Here is a 27,111-nt window from a genome sequence, read left to right as displayed (position 1 = left end):
ATCATCCAGAAATATACAAAATATATTTTACATAAAATAAATGTTTGAATTTTTCAAACTAGTTTTCATTAGGAATGCAGATAAAGCGTTTGTATCAAAAGCAATCACTTTTGCATGGGAAAACACATCCAACTAATTACTACACGTGCTTAACTACGTCACTTTTGTTTTGAGCCGACTTCTCCATCAGACAGAGCGGTGCACCTGGCTCACGCCCCCAAATCGAATGCGATCAACATTCAGCCGGTGCAAAACACGCAACCACGGGCGTCCGGGCGAGATTAATCGAACCCCCTCAAGCCAGCACCAGTCCAGCACCTGCGCAGATTCGTGGCTCCCGTCCGGTTGTTTGATTTCATTGGCTGTTAGCATCTGCTACAGTTCCCGCCTCCCAGACAGCGCGGATGTGTGCCCTCCCCTGACAAGTTTTTGAGGTTGTGGTCGACCAGCCACTTTGGTGTAGGTGAAAGGATACAAGCAGAGGAAGACCTGAAACTTTTGAGTAGAGATGCACTCCTTTTCAGGTGTGTGTTTTCCCCCTGCCTTTCTGAGTAACGTCAAATTATTTGTAAATGTAAACTGGTTTGAGTCTGAAGAGGTGGCTATCTGCAAAATGTCTCTTTAGTTTTCTTCCTAAGTACATAACGCTAGCTATCTAGCTGGCCAGTTTCCACTTAAGTTCAAATCATCATAAAGTTAGCTGGCTAGCTGAATTCGCACGTGGAAACATGACAGACAAGGACCGCAATTTAGTAAACCGTGATGTCTCGGCGGATGAAGATTTAACAGACACTGACAGCTACACAGATGATGGAGATTCGTCATCCTGGGAAGAATTTGCAGATTACCTGCATAATGGGCCAATCCAGCCATACATGTTCGAATCTATGGTCGGAGATACATCGCCACTGAGGAGGAGGAGAAGAATAGATTACGAGTCCGAGGAAGAAGAACAGGAGGAGCGTGTACCAGTCACAGATCCACCAAGGTAGTTTACCATAGTCTATCCACTTTATGTTTAGGCTATATCTGTTCTGATCAGTTCACTCTCCAAGTAGCCTGGAATCCATTAACCGTTACATCAGGTTGGGTTCCTGGCTAGGCTACTCTCCAAATCCAGAGGAAAACAAACGGAATGTAAGGGTGCATCTCAGTCCAACTCCAAAGTGACTTCATTCCTCTCTTTGCATATTGCCCTGAGCAGCAGGGGTGTATTCATTACGTATTGCAAAAGAAATCGTTTAAGAACCCAACGGAAGCAAACGAAACGGGGCTGGATTTACCGGAATTTGTCCAATAGAAACTCGTTTTGGTTGCAAAACGTTTCCCGTTTGGAATAAACGTTTTCTGTTGTAAAACGTTTTGAAACAGAAACAGTCTTGACCCTCGGTGTATGTTGCACTGCCTCTGCCCAGAGGCCCAGGCTTTTTTTGGCACGCCCTGTTGCAGCTCTGATCTCCGGATGCACGAGGATGTTTTTCAATGTATGGTTTTGCACAGAGCTCAGAGGGCTGGCTTTTGTGTACATTAGATGCTCGCCTGCGCTGCAGGAGCCACTGTTCAAGCCCCAATTTCAACTCTCCCTCTAAACTAGTTCCTGATGGTCATCCTCCATATTACATACTAGAAAATACTCTAGTGGTTAGTGTCTTGATTAGAGTTTCTGTTAAATTAGTAAAATAAAACGGTAGGAAAGGAGATGAAGGATTATTGACATGCACCAGCGATAGGCTCTTCTCCCACAAGTGTACCATGCCTATTTTGGCTTCAGCCAAAACATGCAAACTCAGACAGCATTTATTTATCAGCAGATTATATTTTGTTTGCATATTATACTTTTTTTTGTATAGGACAGGCACATCTCTTTCTGCTTTTCAACTCCTACTTATCTTGCAGTTATCAAACAACAAACAAGTCTCAAGAAAGGAAAAGAGAAACACTTTGTTTCCCTTTTATTATACTTCCACCTTCAAGCCCCACTCTTCCTCTCTCAATCGCTACATAACTTTGAATTGATAACCCCTGAGGTCTCAGGCCTTTGTCGGAACTGGAAGCCCTGTTCACTTTGGTGGGATGCCTTTTAAAGAAAGAGGAAATCATGAAGTCTAACTTTGTTAATGAGGTCTTGGACCTCTTTGTTTCCCCTAATTTCCTACAGGCCTGGTTTTAACAAAAACATCCCCACCTTACCTTCATCTGCTCATATAACTGCACTGGGGATATTCTCTAGCAGATCCATTTAGCAGCTATAAGCAAAACATGTTGAACTGACTGCATTAGCACGTCCCATTTGTTACTGTATGTTTGAAACGTCACAGCTGTTCTGCTAGCTAATCATATGTCACGTTACTTTAACCGCAGTTGCTATATGTGTAGACGTATCATCATCTAGGAGGAACTAGCTAGCTTTACGTTCAACACTGAATAATCGGCAAACATTTTGGTGAACTCGAAAGATTTAACTTCACAGGTAGGAGCTATCAAGTAAGTAAATAAGTAACTAGCTGGTAGGAAGGTAGCTAGCTAACGTTAGCTGACTTCATACAGCTAATGGTAACGTTAGCTCAAGGCTAGCTAGCTAACTGCTAGCTAGAAGCTACCTTGCTACAAGTTTCACTGGCGTTTTATAATGTCAATATTAGTGTGAAATGTATTGGACCATCACTTTTGTAGAAGTTCGATTTACAATTAATATGGATATATATCAAGAGAACGCTGACATGAAAAGGTTCTGTTTGGCCATGTTTGCTTCAAGGCAAGGCTGTTAGCCAGTCAGCTAGCTAGCTATTGTAGCTAGCTATGGCAGCTTCCATGATGACCATTAACGTTAGACCACATATTATCTTTGTTTAGTCAGTAGCTAGCTAGTTAAAGTTAGCTAGGTAACTAACCTATTTAAATTATATTAGCTACATTATACCATGGCATTGTTGAATACTCGTTTCTGATTGGCTTGAAGAGCATTCTAGAGCGTGCATTATTTCCCTGTTAACGCATGGTAAATCAGCATGGTAGAATTTAATGGCTATAGTTCATTCTTGCATTTTCTACGTTTGAGCTGCTTTTTATAGCAACAGTCGAATTGAAACATTATTGAATTCGATTTTCATAATAGCAAGCTGAGACTGATGGTTTGGTTAGCTTAACTAGTAAGTCTGTTTGTTTGGTTACCAAGGCAACTACTATAGCGATATAGTACATTTGCTAACTACTTCAGTGGATGTTGAACACATTTGTACCTGCAAATGAACACATTTCTAGCCGCAAATGTGTTAAATGTGCACTATGCAGAAATTACTGTGCCATTTCCTTGGTTGCATTGTACCATCTAAACCGCTTCGAACCAAAAATATTGTTTTTTCAGCTGTTTGAAGCTGGGGTACTAAACCTAAAGTAAACGATGAGCATAGAAATAGCGCACATAGAACAGATTTACCGCTTCTTTGATTTGCTTTCAATGAGAATGACAGATCATGACACATTTTATGTGAATTTGGTCGGGTTGCCCAATAAGTTACATATTGCAGCTTTATCTTATAGTCATGGTATGAAATGGGTAATCAACTCGGGGCTCTGGAAAATAATGCAACTCTGTGGAAGGTTAGTTCCACGCCGCTGGCGCGTAGCCCCTCGTTGATTAACCCTTACATAATGCTATTCATGACAGCATTGATATGATCATCTATTCTATTGCCTCTGTTACTTGACACACAGGGTAAACGTAACCATGGAGGAACCTGGTGCTGATATAGAAGTGACTGTCAAAACTTTGGACTCCCAGAGCCGAAGTTACACTGTAGGCGGACAGGTACGTTCTCATTTCCAACGGGGCGCTTTTACAGTAGCCTTACATATACTGGATATAGGCCTAATCCTCACACCAGTGTCTTTTTCTCAGTTGACAGTGAAAGAGTTCAAGGAGCACATTGCCACTTCAGTGGGGATTCCTGTGGACAAACAGAGGCTGATTTACCAGGGTCGAGTCCTGCAGGATGAGAGGACCCTGACAGAGTACAGTGAGTAATGCTGTCTGTGGAGCTGCCTGGAATCAATACAAAATGGCCACATGCTAACAAACATGAGATTAGTCCAGACAGTTTTATCTGTAGTAGCACACAGCTGCAGCAAAGCATCTGTCAACAAAGAACAGAAATGCAGCAAACAGACAGACATCTTTGTCTATATGTGATATATAGAATTACCCTCATATTCACTTCATCCATGATTTACAAGGCCAGTAATGCACAGATGTAGGCCTATTATACAACTGCACACCATCAGAACTCTTGAGTACCCATCATGTAATTGCTGTAAGCCGTTTGGCTGCTATGCACATCACCTGGTAGGTTAATGGAGCACCTGTGTCCTCTAACATGAATAGAAATGATATTCCTTGTTCTCTATTTCCTCTGTGTCTCAGACGTCAGTGGAAAAGTCATCCACCTGGTGGAGCGGGCCCCCCCTCAGCCCTCCCAGCCAGGATCGGGGTCAGGGGGAGCGGAGGCCGGAGCGCCGCCCTCCTCTACCACCTCCCAGGGAACGTCCCAAGTGCCTCCACACGACCGCAACGCCAACAGCTATGTCATGCTGGGAACCTTCAACCTCCCGGTTAACGTCATGGACCCTCAGCAGATCCAGGTACAGCTTTTGAGTGTGTATGTTATACCCATTTTTGGATCAAATTTGTCTTGGTTCCATGGTTTATTATGATATCCTAAGCGCCTGGTGTGGATGAGTACTGATATCGAGCATATACTGTCTCCCACACTCTTCTTAGATGTCAGTCCAGCAAATGATGTCAGGCTTGGGAGAGAATGCTAGGAATGCCAGAGTCAGCACCAGCACCGGGGTAAGAAATCGAATATATGATTTATAACATAGTATACATCCTCATTTATGGATTTTATCTATCAATTTCTATATACATTTATAAAAGGCTATGAATGAACACGTTGAGTAGCTGTCAACTAATACTCTTGCTCTCACAGAGCAATGGTTCCATGAATGTGCACATTGATATGGACCAATCGGTGCAGAGTGAGCCCAGGCTGAGACTGCTATTGGCTGAGAACCTGCTGAGGGACACAAATGCCCTCATCGAGAGGATGGAGGTGAGGTGTTAAGTTATAAAGATTAGAACAACTAGGAATACCCACAGTACAGACCTATTTTTAATGAATACACTGGCTCAAACGTTAAACATAATATTAACGTATTTGGACAATATGTTATTTGAAAATATTCTAGGCAGTCTCAGGAAGCAGGTCTATTTGAGTTCGAAGTAATTCAATTAAGATGACTGAGCAATGTCCTCCCCTTACCTGCTACCTTGTCGCTCAATCTCAGGGTCAACCAAGTGGCACCTCAGCCCAACTGGATTCTGCTGCTGCACCTCCTCCCTCCTCTTCCTCCTCCTCCACTCCCTCTCCCTCCACCCAGCCCATGGACACGTCTCCACCTCCATCTACTACCCCTCCATCTTTCTCTTCCTCCACTCAAACAGAGGGAGCCGCCCAAGCTGGACCAAAGTAAGACATTATTGCTAACTATTGCTGTCCTGCATGTGTTTTATTTTTTTGCTCTATACTGAATTCAAAAGTTATCAAACTTGTTTTGGCCATTTAATGTGAATTAAGAAGAATAGGGCTTAATCTGGAACTTGAGACATGCACGCACAATTTTCACACTTTCGCACAGAATCTCCCATTGACATCAACACATGAAACTTGGCTTTAGTCATCGTGGTTGTTATTAGAAGACCTGTGATGCATGTAAATAAGGATACCTCATCCCTTCTCTCCCCTCAACAGTCACCCCAGCCCAGCAGAACTGGTGGAGATGCTGTCAGAGCTGAGGAGGGCGGAGGAGAGGCTTCAGCCGTTCATCCAGAGAACACACTCTATCCTAGAGTCTGCTGCCACCGTAGAATACGCAAACACCGTAAGCCATAACTTAGAGCTTTGTGGTTAAGTACAATTCACTTGCACTGATCAGATTTAGAAAGTCATGATTGTTTGCTGTATTGCAGTCGGACTCTTACAATACTTGTCACTTTTCCCTCAAGACTACCTGAATAAAATATCAAAACATGTTCTCAGAAAATGTCTTAAGCCCTCTTGTCACACGCAGGAGAGAGAGGAGGACCAGCGGATTCTCAACCTGGTGGGGGAGGCCCTCCGTCTCCTTGGCAACGCCCTGGTTGCCCTTAGCGACCTGCGCTGCAACCTGCTGAGCCCCACCCCACGCCACCTACATGTGATCCGGCCAATGTCTCACTACACCTCCCCAGTCACCATGCCTGGAGCCGTGCATCACCACATCCCACTACATGTTAGTCAGTGTTGAATCCCATTGTCAAACTTGTTTTGTTGTGACCTGGCAGACACTTAGACCTATTACATTATTTCTATCTTACATATTTAGTTGTTATATTGGTTAATTTAAACTTCATTTGATATCATTGTTTGCCAATGGAACACAGTACGTCATTTACATTTGAAAACTCATCTGCAGATGAACCTGGGAGCCACGGTCACAATGGCGTCCAATGGCAGACCAGCTACAGAGGGACAGGCCCAGCCCAGTCAGGCCGCCAGCCAATCGGACCAGCCAGGTCAGGGACAGACCTCCCCCTCACAGCCTCCACTGTCCAATCAGCAGGCTGGACAGGGACAGCCTGGCCCCCGGGTCATCAGGATCAGCCACCAGACAATGCCGGTGGTCATGATGCAGATGAACACGGACGGTGTGTTGTCCCCTACCCGCCACTGATTGAATGCTTTACCACAACATGTCAATCTTTTTCTCGTCCACAAATGGCCCCTTGGAAGTGAATAACTCTACCATTGCATTTATTGCCAAATGGTATTTGCTGAGAGAAAGTTTTCTTTCTTTGACCAATAGTCAAAGTACCGTACAGGTCCCTGTACTGCTCAAATCGATAGGTCTCGTTCAATTTAGGAAGGGTGTTTTTTTGTACATGCTTGTTAAACCATAGAGTCCATTTGTTTTTACACACTGTTTACAGTTCAAACGTGTGTGTGTGTGTGTACAGACTCTGGTGTTCCTCAGGCAGCTGGACAGCCAAACACTGCAGGAACGGGTCAGCCAGGTGAGTGTTGGTAACACTTCATGATGATGGTTTAGTTCTTCTGGTTGTATCTCCGAATAACTGGGGACTAGAGTAAAGCCCTATATACCAGAGATCCTGAATCCAATTTTCAAGGCACAAAGAAATCTTCTTATCCTCTCTCCCCAGGCTTCCAGATGCCCCCCGGTGTTCAGATGAACCCAGACTTCATGCAGTCCATTGTGCAGCAGATCGCCCAGTACACTGAGGCTGTGGCTGCTGCCACCGGGGGCGCCGTCCCTGGCCAACACCCCCAGCCCACCCCACCAGGCTCCACCGCTACCTCTTCCACCACCACCACCGGCCCTAACACCCCCACCACCACCCCCACGGCACCCCCTCCACCTTCTCCCGGGGCCCCCCAGGCCAGGGTGGTGTTCACCCGGCCCGCCTTTGCCCCCAGGATCCCTCCACCTGCCTTTGGCACCCGGGGGGCCACCATCAACCTGAGGGCTAGCGTGCCCCCCATGATGGGTCAGCAACCAGGACAGGTGAGCACGTTTGTGATAGGGGGTTTGGTGCCTTATGGGTTTAGTGCAGGACTGAGGTTAATGGCTTGTAGATTTCAGTCAAGTTTTGACAAGAAGTTGTCAAGACTTGGAATTTCAGTAGGAGGTTTTCGTATTTGCTAGTCGTTGTGGGCATTTTCCATCGACAGTACCAATTGTCTTAAGCTGTAGTGCTCTGAAAGTCTTAATGGCATAGCCATGTTTGTATTTGTCTTATATGCTAATGGACACTGTGTTGACCTATGACCTCTCCCCCACAGCCCTTCCCTCCTGCTGCCCTCAATCAGATGATTAGTGGACTGGTGGGACAACTCCTGATGCCTGGACAGATGGGTATGCTGTCTTAGAAAGACAATATACACCCCACCTTTCTAGCCTCTTCTTTTTGGTGGCTGTGGGGGGGGGGGAACATTGCCTAGTTAACATCACACTAAAAGTTAATCCTCTGTTTTGAAGTGTTATCAGTGTTTTAAGTGTACTGTAAGCCGACTCTAATTCCTCTCCTGTCTTCCTTCCCCCCCAGCTGGTCAAACAGCCACATCCTCTGCCTCTCATACCTTCTCATCCTCCTCCAACTCTTCTTCCTACTCTGGCCCTATCCCCACCCCTGCCCCTGGCGCCACTGTTCCCCCAGGCCAGCCCGGCGCCATCCCCACCATGCCCCAGGGAGCTCCCCCTGAACTGGCCCAGCTCCTGGGCTCTCTCCTGGGGACAGCGGGGGCAGTTCCTGGGGCCATGGGACCCTCCATCACTGTGACCATGCCCGGAGTGCCTGCCTTCGTCCAGGGAGTGTCTGACTTCATGCAGGTCAGTGTCTGGATCAGAGTTTGTTCCAAGGCTGTTTTGTGGATTAGGACATATAGCCGTAGTGCCTGTTACAACAGAATGGTTGAAACCAAGATGACATCATCCTCCAGTTAACTGATGTGTTAGTTGTAAGAATACCATAATGGTTTCTTAACTACATATCTTTCATATGATACATTTTATTTTCTCCCTGTCCATCATCTCGCTCTCTATCGTAGGCCTCCGGACCAGTCTTCTCACCCCCCCCAAACGGTGCCCACCAGCCCCCTGCCCCTGGCACCCCCACCCCTCCACCCGGGACCACCCCTAACCCTCCCACAGGGGACGGTGCCGGGGCCCAGGGAGAGGCCCTGAATCCAGAGCTGTTCACTGGGATTGTACAGGGGGTCCTGTCCACCATGATGGGCTCCCTGGGTTCTCCCCAGAGTAACACTGAGAGCATCGCCCAGTTCATCCAGAGGCTCTCCGAGACCAGCAACATCTTCACACCCGGCACAGGGGACGCCATGGGTAAGAGTTTCTGTCTCGTTTGCTTTCTTCTACCTTGCTCTCTTTCTGTCTATGAAGTGTAATCTCTTTCTCCCGCGTTCCTTCTTTTTCTCCCGTGCGCTATCTTCCTCAATGTTTTTGTTCCATGTCCACACAGTTGTGTCTCTCCCTCAGGTTTCTTTGGAGACCTACTGACCCTGGTCTGTCAGAACTTCTCCATGGTGGACCTGGTCTTGCTGCTCCATGGTCAGAACCAGCCCCTGGGCCGTATCCAGACCCAGTTGGCTGAGTTCTTCACCCAGCACTACCTCAACGGGAGGGAGCCCACCGACCACAACATCGCTGTGAGTGGGCCACCGTCTATAAAACCGCCTCTATCTGGGATGTTACTGTCACCTGTCATTACTGTCACTGCACATGGGGCTAGATGAGCTACTTGATGAGTCTCATCTCTCCCTCTTTCTCTTTGGTTCTCTCTTTTATGTTGTTATTTTCACTGTGATCTTAGGCTGCTGCTGATGGTCTCACCAATGAGCTTGTGGAGTACATTACCGAGAGCTTTGTAAGTACCGTAGTTCACTTAGGCTGCCCACTTTTTAGTCAGCGGTCTTCAAATTGCCCAATAATATCAGTCGCTTTTAAATTCTCCCCGTGGCCAGTTGGTGAATCAATCCCTCACATTTCTCTTTGTCTTGGTCCTTTTTAGTCTTCAGTGGCAGTGTTGGAGGGTGTCAACATCACTCAGACCAATCTGTCCTTCTTCAGACAGCAGTTAACGCGCATCGCCACGCATATTCTATGCTGCACAGGTAACATATTCTGTCTTTATTTGTCATTGTTTATCTTGAAGTGGCTTTATTGTGCCAAATGTCATTATTTGACGCAATTCATCTGACCTGGCCTATGAATGTCAGTGCTTTTGTCACTTATTGCTGTGTTTTCACCTCTGCAGACAACACGTTTGGGCCGCAGCTGCTGCAGATGTGCAACCAGGGGCTGTTTGAGTGTCTGGCCCTCAACCTGTACTGTCTGAGAGGAGAGCAGAGTGCCCTCACTTCTGTCATCAACCACCGCATAGTCAGTACACACACATGATCCTGATGACATGATCTACAACCTCACACTCAATGTCTCTCCTCCTGTCTGTCTGTCTGTCTGAGATGATTTACAATACTCTTTCTATAGATTTGAAAAAATAGCTAAATGGATATGACTAGACTGAAATCTCGTCAATAGGTTGTGAACGGCCCATAGACCGGTGAATAGGTGTGTTGACCCCCTCTCCCGTTACAGAGGACGTTGTCAGCTGATATGAATCCCAGCCTGGTGAACTGGCTGACCAGTATGATGACCATGAGGCTCCAGGTCATCCTGGAGCACATCCCTGTCACAGAGGACCAGATACTGCATTATGCCATCTACACACAGCAGGTAATTAACACACACACACCATCTCACCAACAGGTCAGTGTTGTTGTGTTCTAGAAGGCTTATTTACTGGTCTAAATCGAACGATGCACATGGATACCATAATCATTTGCTAATCAAGGGTCCGTTATGATAGCTGTCATAGATTCCATTACCAGATTCCACTCAAGCAATATATGTTCAATGGTTTCTTTCCAAGGGGGAGGCTTCTAATGCACAGGAGCCTGAACGTGCCCAGATCATGGAGGTGAGTATTTCACATTTATTTGTGAGATTCATTATATTGTCCTCGATATACCTTGGTGTGTTAACGCTTTAGTTCCTCACCTTAACTCTCTTTTCTCTTTCTCCATCCCACCTTAGATGGAGGACACCCACTCCCCAGCCCCGGCCACCACAGCTGAGGAAGCCATGGCATCGTCACGGGAGACCAGGGCGGAGCCCAGGGAAACTGGAGCCACCGGAGGGGCTGCGCCATTGGGTGGCACCATGGCAGCAGCTGAAGCCAGCGGGAGGGAGGAGCCTGGTGGAGAGACTGAGGCCTGGGCTGCTGCCGTCCCTGCTGTAAGAACACTGTTTAGCTCTCTCTTCCAAGCTTTCTCTTTTCCACTCCTTCTCTCTTCCACTCCTGCTGTTTGCTTTGCCATTCTGTCTTCTACTCTGTCCACATGCTGTTTTCTTTTTTACATACAGGTTTCTAGTTGAATTTATACTGAATTTCGTTGACTTGTAGTTCGGATTCTTGGAGAAATAAAATAAGCTATATGAAAGGAAATTATACCACAATGGAAGTGTTTAGCCTAATCAGACCTCTATCCAAACCCATTCAAGTCTTAAAATCAAGTGTGCAGTTGTATGGCTCTGTATAGTGAGTTTATAACTGTCTGTTCTCTGTGTGATAGGAGTGGGTGCCCATCATCAGACATGACCTGATCACCCAGAGGAAGATGAAGGCCCAGCCTCCCATGTCTGACGCCTATTTACATGGGATGCCTGCCAAACGCAGGAAGGTAAATAGAGATTGCCTGTGCGGTCCTGTGAATGAAACTAACCTTTATGTACAAAAGATAAGCCCTGATCTCACTAGTCTTTAGTTATAGAAGGCATCCTGCAAGATTTGTTGGCAGAATGATTCATGGCTAAAACATGGAGCCTTGCTACAGTGGGGGGGAAAAAGTATTTAGTCAGTCACCAATTGTGCAAGTTATCCCACTTAAAAAGATAAGAGGCCTGTAATTTTCATCATAGGTACACGTCAACTATGACAGACAAAATGAGAAAAAAAATTCCAGAAAATCACATTGTAGGATTTTTTATGAGTTTATTTGCAAATTATGGTGGAAAATAAGTATTTGGTCAATAACAAAAAGTTTCTCAATACTTTGTTATATACCCTTTGTTGGCAATGACACAGGTCAAACGTTTTCTGTAAGTCTTCACAAGGTTTTCACACACTGCTGCTGGTATTTTGGCCCATTCCTCCATGCAGATCTCCTCTAGAGCAGTGATGTTTTGGGGCTGTCGCTGGGCAACACAGACTTTCAACTCCCTCCAAAGATTTTCTATGGGGTTGAGATCTGGAGACTGGCGAGGCCACCCCAGGACCTTGAAATGCTTCTTACGAAGCCACTCCTTCGTTGCCCGGGCGGTGTGTTTGGGATCATTGTCATGCTGAAAGACCCAGCCACATTTCATCTTCAATGCCCTTGCTGATGGAAGGAGGTTTTCACTCAAAATCTCACGATACATGGCCCCATTCATTCTTTCCTTTACACGGATCAGTCGTCCTGGTCCCTTTGCAGAAAAACAGCCCCAAAGCATGATGTTTCCACCCCCATGCTTCACAGTAGGTATGGTGTTCTTTGGATGCAACTCAGCATTCTTTGTCCTCCAAACACGACGAGTTGAGTTTCTACCAAAAGGTTCTATTTTGGTTTCATCTGACATTCTCCCAATCCTCTTCTGGATCATCCAAATGCACTCTAGCAAACTTCAGACGGGCCTGGACATGTACTGGCTTAAGCAGGGGGACACGTCTGGCACTGCAGTATTTGAGTCCCTGGCGGCGTAGTGTGTTACTGATGGTAGGCTTTGTTACTTTGGTCCCAGCTCTCTGCAGGTCATTCACTAGGTCCCCCCGTGTGGTTCTGGGATTTTTGCTCACCGTTCTTGTGATCATTTTGACCCCACGGGGTGAGATCTTGCGTGGAGCCCCAGATCGAGGGAGATTATCAGTGGTCTTGTATGTCTTCCATTTCCTAATAATTGCTCCCACAGTTGATTTCTTCAAACCAAGCTGCTTACCTATTGCAGATTCAGTCTTCCCAGCCTGGTGCAGGTCTACAATTTTGTTCCTGGTGTCCTTTGACAGCTCTTTGGTCTTGGCCATAGTGGAGTTTGGAGTGTGACTGTTTGAGGTTGTGGACATGTGTATTTTATACTGATAACAAGTTCAAACAGGTGTCATTAATACAGGTAACGAGTGGAGGACAGAGGAGCCTCTTAAAGAAGAAGTTACAGGTCTGTGAGAGCCAGAAATCTTGCTTGTTTGTAGGTGACCAAATACTTATTTTCCACCATAATTTGCAAATAAATTCATTAAAAATCCTACAATGTGATTTTCTGTCATAGTTGACGTGTACCTATGATGAAAATTACAGGCCTCTCTCATCTTTTTAAGTGGGAGAACTTGCACAATTGGTGGCTGACTAAATACTTTTTTTCCCCACTGTATATCAGGGCTAATGTAAACTATGATCACATTGTAGTTTACATTAGTCTCCCGAGTGGCGCAGTGGTCTAAGGCACTGCATTGCAGTGCTAGCTGTGCCACTAGAGATCCTGGTTCGAATCCAGGCTCTGTTGTAGCCGGCCGCGACCGGGAGACCCATGGGGCGGCGCACAATTGGCCCAGTGTCGTCCAGGGTAGGGGAGGGAATGGCCGGCAGGGGATGTAGCTCAGTTGGTAGAGCATGGCGTTTGCAACGCCAGGGTTGTGGGTTTGATCAAATAATATATGTGCTAACTGTAAGTCGCTCTGGATAAGAGCGTCTGCTAAATGACGTAAATGTAAAATTGTAGTATCAGCATGCTATGTTCAACATCTGAGTGCGAGAGCTTATTCTTGCACTAAAAGTTGGATTAGAGTATGACCAGGGTGTGTTTTTAATTATTACTTTTTTAGACAGGACAGGGGGACGGTGCTCTTCTCTCCCTCTCCGACACAGTGAGCAGGGCAGCGAGGACGGCCGGAGTCAGGCCGGTCACTTCCCCAGACAGCCTGCAAGAGGAGCTTGACAGCCCTGAGCTCCAGGAGGCCTATGCAGAGCAGGTACAGTCTTCCACTAACACTGTCACTAACAGAAAAACAACCTGTTTCATCATTCCATGGCTTCTCCTAATATTAGAGATGCCACACATTGACTTTGACACATGATTGTAAATGGCCATTAGGGAGCTGCCACTGATGACTTTATATGCAGTGGTGGGAAAACTACCCATTTTCTATTAAAGATATCTTAATAGAAAATTACTCAAGTAAAAGTGAGTCACCGGGTAAAATACTACTTGAGTAAAAGTATTTGATTTTAAATATACTTAAGTATCAAAAGCAAATGTAAATTCCTTATTTAGCAAACCAGACAGCACAATGTGACTTGCCTAGTTAAATAAATAAAATGTTATTTATTTTTCATTTGCGGATAGCCAGGGGCACTCTCCAACACTTACAAAGCATTTGTGTTTAGTGAGTCCGCCAGATCAGAGGCAGTAGAGATGACCAGGGATGTTCTCTTGATAAGTGTGTGAATTGGACCAATTTCCTGTCCTGCTAAGCATTCAAAATGTAATGAGTACTTTTGGGTGTCAGGGAAAACATATGGAGTAAAAAGTACATTATTTTCTTTAGTAAAGCAAACTACTTAAGTAAAAATACTTTAAAGTACTACTTAAGTATTTTACACCACTGGTTATGTGATTTTCAATATTGAACGATGTAGCTGATGAGTTATAACTAAATAATATATATTGAATGACCCTTTTTGTATTTGTCACCTTTGTCCTCTGCATCAGGTGAAGAAAGACATAAAGAAGCGAGTGAGAGAGGACCCTGACTTCAGCTCTCAGCAGTTCCCCAACACACACAGAGCTTTTTCCTCAGACTCATAACCTAACCACAACTTGTTTTGCAACCTAATCAGATTTTACACTTAACCAACCTGTATACATCCTCACCATCCTTCTTACTTTTTTGGATTGCTCAGTATCACAACTGAATGCAGTTTTACCCCTACCAATTGTTGTAATACCGTAGACACCTTAGCATTTCCTTTTGACTAAATTACTCCGACTGATTTTACTTTTCCAGCGCCTATTTGTTTTCTGCCCTCCCTGTGATGTAACACTCACCTGATTTGACAAGTTTGTTTGGTCATATTTTATTGATGACTGACTTTTTACCTTACATTTGCAATGCTCCACCATTTTTGTTTTGTTACCATGTTAATATTATCGTGCCTATACCTGTTTTGTGTTTTTCATTTAGCTTCCCTGAAAATAAAAATGGCTTATTTCAAGAGTATGCTTTCATGGGATGAAAGTAAATGCTGTTTGGTACATGAATGTAAGTGTGCTGAATAAAGAACTTGGTACACAAGTTTATCCCCTCTTATTCCACAATTTCTATCTTGTCTCATCGCTGCAACTCCCCAACGGGCTCGAGAGGCGAAGGTCGAGTCATGCATCCTCCGAAACATGACCCGCCTAACCTCGCTTCTTAACACCCGCCCTCTTAACCCGGAAGCCAGCCGCACCAATGTATCGGAGGAAACACCATGCAGGCGAACGGCCCCTCCGACCAAACCCTCCCCTAACCCGGAAGACGTTGGGCCAATTGTGCGCCGCTCTATGGGACTCACCGCCGGTTGTGATACAGCCTCTGTATTGACGCCTCTAGCGATGCAGTGCCTTAGACCGCTGCGCCACTCGGGAGGCCAAGTACACAACGTTGTTTAATGGTGGTTGTGGAGAAACAAGAAGTACCAACCTTTCAGTTGTCTAGGGCAGTGGTCACCAACCTTTGAGTGAAGATCACTTTCACAGTCAAAAAGCAAGCAGAGCGCTATCGCTCACTTTAATATTTTTAAACATGACTTAACTGTAACATTACCATAAAAAACAGTTATATAAGAATGAGGTTTGTGCAATAGGCCTAATACATTATCACAGCGTAGTGGCTATATGCCTGGCCTGCCAATATTGTTCTTCTCAGTGATCTTCAGGTTGGAGGTCTAGAAAGATGCCAGATTTCTGACTTGGATGACGGTTCAAAACTAACTTTCACAGTCGGTTCTCGTTATCAGAGTTCCCAGTTGCATTGAACGCATTGAACTCGGAGATTTCCAAATTCCCAGTTGTTCCTATGACCATAGAAAGTGAAATATTCCTCGATATTAAAAATAGACACGAGCTGCTAATAATAAAAACGCAGGGCTGTAGATACACTTGGCTACCCATTCATTACAGCTGCAGGGAGAAGCGCGTTTCGTAATAGTGTTGAAAAGAAAGTGTAGACGGTGCTGAATAAAACATTTAACATGAACTCACTCATAAAAACAGCAGCTCTTTGACGTATTCTTTGACAGTCTCTCTGTAGTCATGGTTTTAAGTTATTACATCTTACGTAAACTAGTATCAAACTTTGTGGCTGAGGTAGTGGAAGCGCTGTAGCCACGGTGATTTGAGCGATCCGATTGGTCAGCTTGTACGCTTACTCGATTTAGCCACAGATCTCCCGTCAGCTGGGTTTTCAGACAAATAAAATGGTTAAAAATGGGAACACTTTGCTTACCCGGTGCGCAAGGCTTCTAAATCAAGTGCACCTACCGTCATCAGCGGGGGGGAAATGCGCTCAAGCCTTTATCACAGCTTTTAGCGTTGTCTTTTCTACAGAAATGTTTGGTGATCGACAATGAATGCCTCGAAGATCGACCAGTTGACAACGGTCATTTGCATGGTGAAACATGTCATCACTGACAACTAGTTGCACTATACACTAGCAACACATTACTATCACAGAACAGCTCACATATTTGTTCCACATGTACAAAGTCTATCATACAAATATAAGAGCCAGTTTGTTTAGCTTTGCTTCAACTGGCTTTAACTCATTGTGTTAAGCTTGATTGATTTCCGTATGGTGATGCCTTCATTAACAGGTTTGGCAGCCTATAGAAGAATTGAAGCGAATCCACAGTTGGTTCCTGGTTCCTATCCTGTTTGGAAAGGTATGAATGTAGCCAAGGCGTGATTAACATTCTTACTGGGTCATAAGACTGCATTGCAACTCACTGTGCTCTGTAACTAAAGTAGATCTCAGATGGGGTTGGACAAATGAGGCAAGGCAAGTTTCTATTCAAACCCAAATGTTCACTGGAGAACAGTAAAACTAGTGTGATTCGGAGGAAGCATTGAAGTCACACTACCCTATTTCCCTTGAAAAATAAATCAGCAGTAACATTTCTTCCTGAAGCTCATTTTGAGAATTGTACTTTTGGTTGTGACATTGTCAAAGTGTGAGTGATAATAGCCTACACTATATGTTTAGAAATGGGTTGCAATATGAACTGATACCAAATCAGTGAGTAATGCTTGATGCTTTCAGTTCTCAGATTAGTAGGACGATACAGCCTAATTGTTCAGAAAAATACCAAAAAGCTTCATGTTTGGATTGGTACATGTCCTGTGAAGTGATCAACTCTATCTAAACTTTAGTAGAGCTGAATCTGAATAAAAGGATGAATCTGTCAGCATCCATGTGACATCTAATACCATACACCCCCCCCCCCCCATACACTGCAACAAAGACAGCATTGTGTAGGTACCCAAAGAAAGCCAGGTTTCAAACGGAAACCACAGACACCTAACCACGAAACATTGTTCTCTGCCTTTACCCTCTGTCTGTGCTCTGTTTGCATAAGGTGTGCATGCTTGGTGTATGACATTTGCTCACGACTCCGATCAATGACCTCAGTCAGATTAAACCTTAAAGTAACTGCTCTCAATTTCAGTGTCCGTCACTGCTTCACCAGGAAAGCAGTTTGGTTGCTTCATAATCACTCAAGTTTCAAATTGATTGGAATTGTTTGTTTTCACTGACTTTGTCAAAAAACAGTCAATAGTATTAGTTATATCAACACATAGTTATATTATCACAGTAATGGAAATATCTGAATAGGAAACATTATACAATCGTAATATAAGTCACACATGATCTCCAAAGCACAAAAATCTAAATACAAATCCATGACAGTGCAAAGTTGGGGTTAGTTACAGAAAGGCACTAGAGTTTGGACGGGAATCCTTCTGATTTCTGTATCTGTGCGTTAGCCACACTCCCAGGATCTGAAATGAGACAGAACAAATGTGGCTTAATATGTGATTCAATTAATCCTAAAGCGCAATATACACTTAGTGTACAAAACATTAGGAACACCTTCCTAATAGTCAGTCGCACCCCCCTTTGCCCTCAGAAAAGCCTGAATTTTTCAGGGCATGGATTCTACAAGGTGTCAAGCGTTCTACAGGGATGCTGGCCCATGTCGACTCCAATGCATCCCACAGTTGTGCCAAGTTGGCTGGATGGCCTGTGGGTGGTTGACCATTCTTGATAACCACGGGAAACTGTTAAGCGTGAAAACCCCAGCAGAGTAGCAGTTCTTGAGACTCAAACCGGTGCACCTGGCAGCTATTACCATACCCTGTTCAAAGGCACTTAAATATTGCCCATTCACCCTCTAAATGGCACACATACACAATCAATGTCTCAATGCTTAAAAATCCTTCTTTACCCTGTCTCCTCCCCTTCACCCACACTGATTGAAGTGGATTTAACAAGTGACATCAATAAGGGATCATAGCTTTCACCTGAATTCACCTGGTCAGTCTGTCATGGAAAGAGCAGGTGTTCCTAATGTTTTGTACACTCAGTGTAGATATCCATAGATTTAGAATTGTTGAATTAATTCCTGAAGCCAAAGCCAAAATCAAGTCTAAAATGTAGAGTGTATGGATGACATAATATAAAAATGCAGACAGTAAAATTCCCCATTAAAGAGTGTTCTGTTTTCAGTGCCAATTTACATAGGAATCCCACAGCCTTTTACTATGTTACACAGCAAATTCCACCCATTGTCAGTGCATTGCTATAAGGCTACAGCAGGTTGCTAACCTCTGTGAAGCTGAAGAAGCATCCAATCCCACCCACAAAGCGTAAAACCTCCTCAGCATGACTTTGGATGATTGGAGCACAAGGGTTGCAGGATAATGGGTTGGAGAAACAGTCCTGTAGTGTGAGGAAGTAAATGGAGAGGACAGAATTTAAGTCATGTGTCCATCACTCAAGATACTATCTGACAAACATTTTCCTGGTTTTTACTGAAAACAAGCCAGCGTCTTTACCGCGTCACAGGTGCCATTATAGTTCGGATGGGAGAAGCCACAGCAGTTTAGAGTTTTCTCCACATCCTTCTGAGTGGCCTCAGACTTGTTCCAGCCCACCTCTAGGAGTTCCTTCTACAGTGAGGGAAATGGATGAGGAGAAAGGAGGCTCTGGTCACAGAATTCAATCAGCATGTCATCAATCAGAGTGCTTCTTTGAAATCAACTAGGAAACCGTTCACACTTTCCATTTATGTTGTGCATTAGCCATTTGTCAAAGGGCTAATACAGGACATAAAGAAAGTGTGAATGATTTCCAGTATTTATTTAAGGTGTTCTACAGATTAAGTGGTCATGAGTCACATTATACACATAATATATCGTCACGCACCTGCTGCTCTTTATTGATAGCCAGACATGCGGCAGACACTGACAGCTGCACCATGAACACCAGGAACAGGATAATCATGTACTGAGGCCAACTAAGGAAGCTCACATGTGACAACATACTGGAAACAAACTAGGTAACCCTAGGCTGTGTATTTGTGAAATAATTGTTCATAAAGTGAGAAAATATAAAAGTTATTAAGAGTAGTCTGGGTAGAGCAGTTAAAAACACATTGAGACTAAGATCCTCTAGTATACAGCAGTCCTTAGTGTTTGTTCCCTTACGAAAAAAGATTGCAGTCATAGTGCAGTATAACTACAGTATGCTGCAAATACTGCGTCCAAAATAACCGTTTTTTTTACTGCAGTAATTTTGCAGTTAGAGTGCAGTATAACTGCAGTACACTGCCGTTATTATGCAATTACTGCATCCAAAATACCACAGTCAACTGCAGTTACTGCAGTTTCAAAACGGCAATATTTTTTGTAAGGGTTTCAATATGTCTTGTGTTGTAGTAATTTGTATTCACTTGACTATGTAACAATATGTGACATGAATAGAACAAGCACGGCGCTTGTAACGCCAAGGTAGTGGGTTCGATCCCCGGGACCACCCATACACAAAAAAAAAAAATGTATGCACACATGACTGTAAGTCGCTTTGGATAAAAGCGTCTGCTAAATGGCATATTATTATTATTATTATTATCATCATATCACATGACAGTGATGACAAGTGAATGGGTCTAGGATCAGCTTCCCTTCCCTTCCCCCAATCCTAATCTTAACCATTAGTTGGGAAAATGCAAAAAAAACTGACCCAAGTTCAGTGTCAAGGGGCTACTTCACCCTACTCCTAATTGAAGGATACAAAGAACAGCAGGACCTGGTGGTGTTTCAGGGCTCCACAGAGGCCCACAAAGGCTACGAATAACAGGAAGATGCCCACGCCAATGACTCCAGCCACCACCCGAAAACTGGAGACCAGGCCAAACCACTTCCCCCAAGCAGCTACTGCAATCAGCAGCAAGCTCACCATCTGAAGACCAAGTACAATACAAAGTGATGACAGCAGTCCACTGGGAACGGAAAAGCACTCAAAAAGGACACTTCATGCTGATTTCTTTGATGTATGCAAAGTCAACACCATCTCATATTTAGGCTACCACCTTCAGCTTGATTAAAGTCTGTTTAGACTGAAGTTACATTAAATAAATACATACATTGAATACATAATACAATATTTATTAAGACATTTAGGAAGTATCACACATTGAGTATTTTGATTATATTATACATTACTTGCAAGAATTGTATGACGATAATTGAATCACACTATACAGATATGGTTTAGACCAGCGGTTCCCAACCTTTTTCGGTTACTGTACCACCAACTACATTTTGCTCTGCCCAGAGTACCCCTGAAGTAATCCCATAAATGCATTTGACCAGTAGGCCTATGGTATCATGAGGCTTCTTAAGTACCCCCAGTGGATAGGCCAAGTACCCCTGGTTGGGAACCAATAGTTTAGACTTTGCATTAACAGAGAGACATTCTGTCACAACGACTTAATTTGCATGATAGCCTTCTTGCCCTGGCTATATCATTCTTGACTAGAATCATGCTGGCTTTTGCACTTTCATTAATAGCCTTTCATCAAAAACAATTCGGTCCCATATGGAAACATCTATGCGTGGTACTTACAACATAAAGTATGTTCAGCGCGCATAAGGAATTCTTGGTGCAAACAAATCCTCCGCAAACCATTGTCGATCTTCGTTTTTTATCCTCTGGCACAAAGCAATTCTCAGACTCAAATGTATCCAAATTGGAAAACGAATAAGTCTTATCATAGAATGACAAACAGTGTCTGGGGCGTTTTACAGGTGGGTAGGATTCCAAGGAGTGACAAGTCCAGGGATATAGGTTTGCAACTTACCTGATTGGTCGTCTTGAAATGATGACTTCACATATGCAAACGTCGCTAAAAAAAAATGTTGTGATGGCTGAGCGAAGTGATTGTCCAAGTGTTATTTTAATCACCAGATACTGTGTATGTTGAGGTTTACTAGGACTAGGCTGCACTCGTAAGACATTTCACATGAAATATTCCCTTACGAAAAAAGGGAAGTATCCAAAAATAACATTTTTTTTACTGTAGTAATTTTGCAGTGTAACTGCAGTGAGTGCAGTATAACTGCAGTTCAACTCAATACACTGCAGTTATTCTGCAATTACTGCTCCAAAATACCACAATCGACTGCAGTTACTGCACTTTTACTGCAGTTTCAAAACGGCAATCTTTTTTTGTAAGCGTTTAACCCACAATGATGAGGAAAAATAATTTTGAAACAATGGGAGCATATAATGACTGATTATGACACTAATGTATCTCTAACCTTTATCCTCTAATTCGGACATTGATAAACAACACTATTGCTTTTCAATAAAACACCTTAAAATGTATTATTCAAGTTATGAAAGTGTTCTCATGCTTATGGACAGATGTGATGAATTATGCCCCACTCAAATATAATCTAAAACATATTGAAGAAAACTGAGACGGCTAGAGCAACAATATATCAAATATGTACATGTATATCCAGGCTCTGTCGTAGCCGGCCGCGACCGGGAGAACCATGGGGCGGCGCACAATTGGCCCAGCGTCGTCCAGGGTATGAGAGGGAATGGCCGGCAGGGATGTAGCTCAGTTGATAGAGCATGGCGTTTGCAACGCCAGGGTTGTGGGTTCGAGTCCCACGGGGGGCCAGTATGAAAAAAATAATAATGTATGCACTCACCAACTGTAAGTCGCTCTGGATAAGAGCGTCTGCTAAATGACTAAAATGTAAAATGTACAGTCCAAATGCTTCAACGTATTAAGAATGAACTTTCTAGACTTCCGTGGAACTGCTAACAAATGTTGAAAAAGGGGGGAGTTTGGGCTTTGAAAGCGGTTCGTATTATGATAAATAATTAAGGTGTTTGCATACTGCAATAATATCTACGCATATTATTTACTTTCTCTGTTAATATCTTCAATTGAAAAGTAAAAAGTTGAATGAATTAATATTAATTTCAATGCCTACCCCTGTACTGTACAACGTGGTATAGTCTGAACACCAGTTGAACCCCAGCAGCCAGCTAGCAAGCTTTAGAATGAAAAACAAACAACGTGACAGTATATAATTTAGTGTCACTCATAATTATCCATATTTGTCTTGTTTCATTGACTGATTTTTTTTTTTACACACAATTCTAGCCAATATGTCAGCTCCGAAGAAGGGAGATCTATCTTCCACCGAGAGGGAATTATTCGTAGTTATTGCTGCAGGTAAAGCCTCTTTACTTTAATGCTAACGCTAGCTAGCTAGACAGTACGCTTGCTACTGTAGTCTAGATAAGATATTAGATTGCTGTACCATTTCACATTAGCTAGTATGTAATGTAATGTGTTAAATTATGTTGCTAATGATGGTGGCTATATGGCTAATTTGATAGCTCAATCCAGCAAGTTGTATTGCCCTGTAAACTTGCTAACTGCTGTAGCTAGCTAGCCAAGCTAGTACCACAGATAGTTATACAAATCTAAAACTCTGCTAGTACTGTACAGTACTACTAGAGGTTATGTTAGCTAGCTAGCCAGTTCATGAAATTGCTGATACAGTTTTCTAGACAAGACAACTGTTGGTTGTTTCAAGCTTTGGTTAGCTTGAGGCAGTGTTCCTAGCTTCCAATGCAATACAATCTCTTGAAGGTATAGCATGCATGTACAAGTAATGATTGACCTTTGATGCTTTTTCTCAGGAAATGTTCAAGAAGCCTCAAGATTATTGGGTTGCAAGGATGTCAGAGTCAACTGTTTGGATGAGGTAAAGGCAGAAATGGTTTAGAATTTTCAACGATCAAGAATGTCTCTTTTGTTATCGATATTCTATTGTAACATTAGTTTTGAAGTTATGGATTTATGCTCTTCATAATTTGTCTGCAAACTGGACAGTAAGGAACCCACAGGCAGCATGTCTCTTTTTGTTTCATAATATTGCCTATGTCTGCTCATCAAGTGGCAGGCAGTGCAGTCCAGTCCAGGCACTCCACAGCTTTGCAAAGGCTAATTTCCGCAATTTCATTGCCTTTATTGTGCATTCTACCATGCTGTACAATGGGAAATATCTTTGTGTAGATTTAATTCAGCACCATTTGTCTGTAATAGGCTACTTAAATTATGCAACATATAGAACTTGCAGTTCTGTTTCTCCTCCTCAGAATGGGATGACTCCCCTCATGCACGCTGCATACAAGGGCAAGGCGGACATGTGCAAGCTGCTACTGCAACATGGGGCAGATGTGAACTGCAATGAACACGAGCATGGTTACACCGCACTGATGTTCGCTGGGCTATCCGGTAGGCACATTTTCTCACAGTTAAATTGCTGAGAAAGGATATCCCTGTTTAGATTAGGGGGCCCCATGGTGAATTCATTGATTTGACTGTGTGCGGTAATTTTCTCCCCGCGTTGCCATATAGGTAAGACTGATATCACCTGGATGATGTTAGATGCAGGAGCGGAGACAGATGTGGTCAACTCCGTCGGGCGAACAGCATCTCAGATGGCTGCGTTTGTCGGTATGTACAGTAAGGATATCACATATAATAGGAAGTATATGTGACATCTGTGACATAGAATAAACTTGAATGACTCCATATTGGCATTGCCCTTTATTCTGGTCATGTTCATTAGGGCACATTCAGTTTGGAGCCTTATGAATGCAACCTCTGTCACAGTGAGACATCGGAACTTGTTTCTCACCCAGGTGTATCTCCTCTCTCCTCTCCCCAGGGCAGCACGACTGTGTGACGGTGATCAACAACTTCTTCTCGCGCGCCAGGCTGGAGTACTACACCAAACCCCAGGGGCTAGAGAAGGAGCCCAAGCTGCCCCCCAAACTGGCAGGGCCCCTCCACAAGATTATCATGAGCACCAACCTCAACCCCGTCAAGGTAAAATACCACCACCGCTGTCTCTGGATCACAATACGGGATAGTGGTTTTGGAGTGAGATATTAAGTGATCCATATTTGATCAAAGTAATGACCAGACAACTCAGACCACCAAGGATATCAGGCAAAAAAAAGAAAGCAGACGTATTCAGACTAAAGCCAAGTTTTTTGGAGAACTGTAAATGGCAAAACACAAAGACAGACCACCACCAATATAACCCTATCCGTGCGTTATGTCACCTTTTATAAAGCATAGCTTTTTGGGGAATAGTGGGTTATGTGACATTTGGCAATGCATCTTACATAGGGAGCTATTATGTTACCCTTTATAGAGTATGACACACCACCCCCCCTCCTCTGTCTCTCCCAGATGGTTCTTCTGGTGAATGAGAACCCGGTGCTGGCCGAGGCAGAGGCCCTGGAGAAGTGCCGGCGGGTGATGGAGCTGATCTGTGAGAAGTGTGTGAAGCAGCAGGACATGAACGAGGTGCTGGCCATGAAGATGCACTACATTAGCTGTGTGCTGCAGAAGTGTGGCTCTTTCCTCAAGGAGCGTGACGACAAGCTGGAAGGACTCATCAAGAGGTGGGTGAGGGGTTTGGATTGTATGGGCTGGTTTCCCAGACACATATGAACATGTAAATACATATGGGGCTGGTTTCCCGGACACTATTGTTACTATTTATAGATCTTTTTTATTAAACTGGACTGACAGAGGATGTCAATGCAAAAAGTCGGAAAGATAAGGAAGAAATTGCTATGAAATGCATATATCTGGCTGCACTGATGATGTGTAGAAATACTCTGACACACTAAATCTGTTTTTGATTGTTATATATACTGTATTGCAATGCATATAACCCCAGATGTCATTGCTGTCCCCATGCAGCTTGTTGAAGGGCCGGGACAGTGACGGCTTCCCGCTGTTCCAGGAGAAGTTCATCAGAGAGTGCATCCGCAAGTTCCCCTACTGCGACGCCACACTGCTGCAGCAGCTGGTCCGAAGTATCGCTCCTGTGGAGATCGTGAGTCAATCAGTCTTCAATCAAACCATAAAGCCCCTTTTCCATCAATAGTTGTCACAAAGTGCTTTTACAGTCATGCTCTCTCTCTTGTGATGTCTGTCTGTGTATTTAATAATGACTGATTTTGCAACGTCAGTTTGAGTGAAACTCCACTTGTAATAGTTTCCTGTTTTGGGCTTAATAACCTTTTAACCTTTTATACTGTTAGGGCCGGTTTCCCGGACAATGATTAAGCTTAGTCCTGGACTAAAAAGCATGCTCAATAAAGAATTCCCATTTAAAATAGCTTTTTAGGCTTAATCTGTGACCCTTAGTGTCATTTTCAATTGTTTGTACTGTATATCTTGAATTTTCTCTCCCATTTCCCCTTTCTGTCCTGGTCAGGGTAACGATCCTACAGCCATCTCAGTTTTGACCCAGGCTATCACAGGACAGGTGGGCTTCATGGACGCAGAGTTCTGTACCACCTGTGGGGAGAAGGGAGCAGAGAAGAGATGCTCCATTTGTAAAATGGTAGGCACAATGCCATTTTCTCACAATAACTCATATCAATATAGTAAAATGCTATATTCATATATCCACTGTCATCATTCATAGAACTGCAATAGCAATGGTCAATCTGTCACTATGTGTCCTTGCATCCGATGCACGGGCCTCTGTTCTTACCCCGCACATGCAACGTTTTTGTGTTCCTATAGGTGATGTACTGTGCCCCAGCCTGCCAGAAAATGCACTGGTTCACCCATAAGAAGGTCTGCAAGCAGCTTCAGGAGCAGAGAGAAAAGCACGAGGCAGAGTCAGCCAAGCTGATGGAGCGACAGAGGAAAGGTATTGGAGAAATGTTCTTGGACTGTACATTTTCATGTGTCACCTCTTGTGTAATTTGTATATGTTTCGTTGTCATTTTAAGTCACCAAGGATTACATTATACATTAAACACATTGGTTACGAAAGGATGCTTGGTTTTGAATAGGATGCTTCAAAAGTGGTAGTTAGCTTAAATAGTCTTTCCATTGCGTCGTTTTACGAGGCGTCATGTTAACAGTGGTCTCCTTATGTGTTTCTCAGAGCAGAGCCAGGCGGTAGAGGAGGCGGCAGGCTCCATGCAGGACCTCTCAGTGGGACCCAATGAAGACTCTCCGTCTTCCCCCTCCGACAACCAAGCAGACCCCCCCAGTCCTGACTCCACCACTCCAGCCACAGAGAACTGAAGGGGGCCTGTAAGGGACGTTCAACACAGGTGCACAATGCCTATATACCCAGCTATCTCCCCTACTCCAGGTCTACACTGTTGTCCTAGAAGGTCTAAGGGAGGCCTGCCATGTAAGGCCCAACAGTTAACCTGGGGATGAAGTACGCAGGAGCTTCACACAAGCTTCAGGCCTGAACCGATGGGAAAGGATCCCTTATTTATTGATGATCTGACATTGTTTTCTACCAAAGCAACGCAGCACTATTGCACACAACGAAGAAAGGTTAGGGTCACGAGTGTCTAAGCTTTTTTTCCAGCATTCATATTCAATGTGAAATGTCTATGTAGACTAATATTATGTTGATGGTTTTTGTTCAAGAATAATGGAAAGTGCTTCAGGGAGTGTGATGTAAAGAAGTAGTAGTAGATTTAATCGGTATTGTATTTGTTCATGTCCTTTTAAAACTAGTAATTCTGCGTCCAGTATTTGCCCTAGTTAATGGATAAAGGACATCATATTTCCAAACATACAGTAAAGTGGCTTGAATTGGCCAAGAACAAAATGACTTTAAAGTTACTATAACCTCCTCCTGGAAAAGCAACTTGGCAAATCCCTCTAACAATGTTTCTGTTTTGTTGAATACTGATGTTTCAAAGATCTCAAATGACTAATTGCAATACAACAGAATAAACACCACTGTACTGTC

The 27,111-nt window shown here is 43.8% G+C and overlaps 3 protein-coding genes across 5 annotated transcripts; 2 read left to right on the top strand and 1 right to left on the bottom strand.

Moving 5' to 3' along the window:
• The first annotated feature begins 496 nt into the window (after positions 1 to 496).
• On the top strand, positions 497 to 15,016 carry LOC311140693 (large proline-rich protein BAG6-like). 3 transcript variants are annotated; one of them, XM_084175874.1, is made up of 25 exons: positions 497 to 988; positions 3,715 to 3,808; positions 3,899 to 4,016; positions 4,421 to 4,638; positions 4,778 to 4,849; positions 4,989 to 5,111; positions 5,347 to 5,528; positions 5,811 to 5,940; positions 6,130 to 6,330; positions 6,514 to 6,745; positions 7,055 to 7,111; positions 7,259 to 7,620; positions 7,899 to 7,971; positions 8,162 to 8,445; positions 8,664 to 8,955; positions 9,109 to 9,278; positions 9,443 to 9,496; positions 9,641 to 9,743; positions 9,887 to 10,011; positions 10,228 to 10,365; positions 10,562 to 10,609; positions 10,726 to 10,926; positions 11,265 to 11,372; positions 13,547 to 13,693; positions 14,434 to 15,016. In XM_084175874.1, the coding sequence occupies exons 1-25, from the start codon at positions 729 to 731 to the stop codon at positions 14,527 to 14,529; spliced, it is 3,888 nt and encodes a 1,295-aa protein (XP_084032000.1). In that variant the 5' UTR covers positions 497 to 728; the 3' UTR covers positions 14,530 to 15,016. The 3 variants fall into 3 exon arrangements, with proteins under 3 accessions (XP_084032000.1, XP_084032002.1, XP_084032001.1); XM_084175876.1 differs by lacking the exon at positions 497 to 988 and adding an exon at positions 2,356 to 2,470; XM_084175875.1 differs by lacking the exon at positions 497 to 988 and adding an exon at positions 2,356 to 2,484.
• Positions 15,017 to 17,540: 2,524 nt separating this feature from the next.
• On the bottom strand, positions 17,541 to 22,073 carry LOC311140702 (tetraspanin-13-like). The gene is made up of 6 exons (XM_084175886.1): positions 20,891 to 22,073; positions 20,057 to 20,224; positions 19,190 to 19,270; positions 18,820 to 18,933; positions 18,590 to 18,703; positions 17,541 to 17,763 (listed from the first exon to the last, which is right to left on the bottom strand). Exons 1-6 carry the CDS (start codon positions 20,951 to 20,953, stop codon positions 17,689 to 17,691), a joined length of 615 nt encoding a protein of 204 aa, XP_084032012.1. The 5' UTR covers positions 20,954 to 22,073; the 3' UTR covers positions 17,541 to 17,688.
• A 208-nt stretch (positions 22,074 to 22,281) lies between these two features.
• LOC311140698 (ankyrin repeat and MYND domain-containing protein 2-like) lies at positions 22,282 to 27,111 on the top strand. Its single transcript, XM_084175882.1, has 10 exons — positions 22,282 to 22,520; positions 22,994 to 23,058; positions 23,453 to 23,591; positions 23,715 to 23,813; positions 24,028 to 24,188; positions 24,558 to 24,772; positions 25,077 to 25,212; positions 25,597 to 25,725; positions 25,911 to 26,040; positions 26,281 to 27,111. The coding sequence occupies exons 1-10, from the start codon at positions 22,454 to 22,456 to the stop codon at positions 26,421 to 26,423; spliced, it is 1,284 nt and encodes a 427-aa protein (XP_084032008.1). The 5' UTR covers positions 22,282 to 22,453; the 3' UTR covers positions 26,424 to 27,111.

Source organism: Coregonus lavaretus (assembly GCF_964263955.1).
Source record: "Coregonus lavaretus genome assembly, chromosome: 13".
Classification (NCBI taxonomy): Eukaryota; Metazoa; Chordata; class Actinopteri; order Salmoniformes; family Salmonidae; genus Coregonus; species Coregonus lavaretus.
Note: the sequence above shows the minus strand (reverse complement) of the source record. Positions and strands in the feature narration are given on the sequence as shown.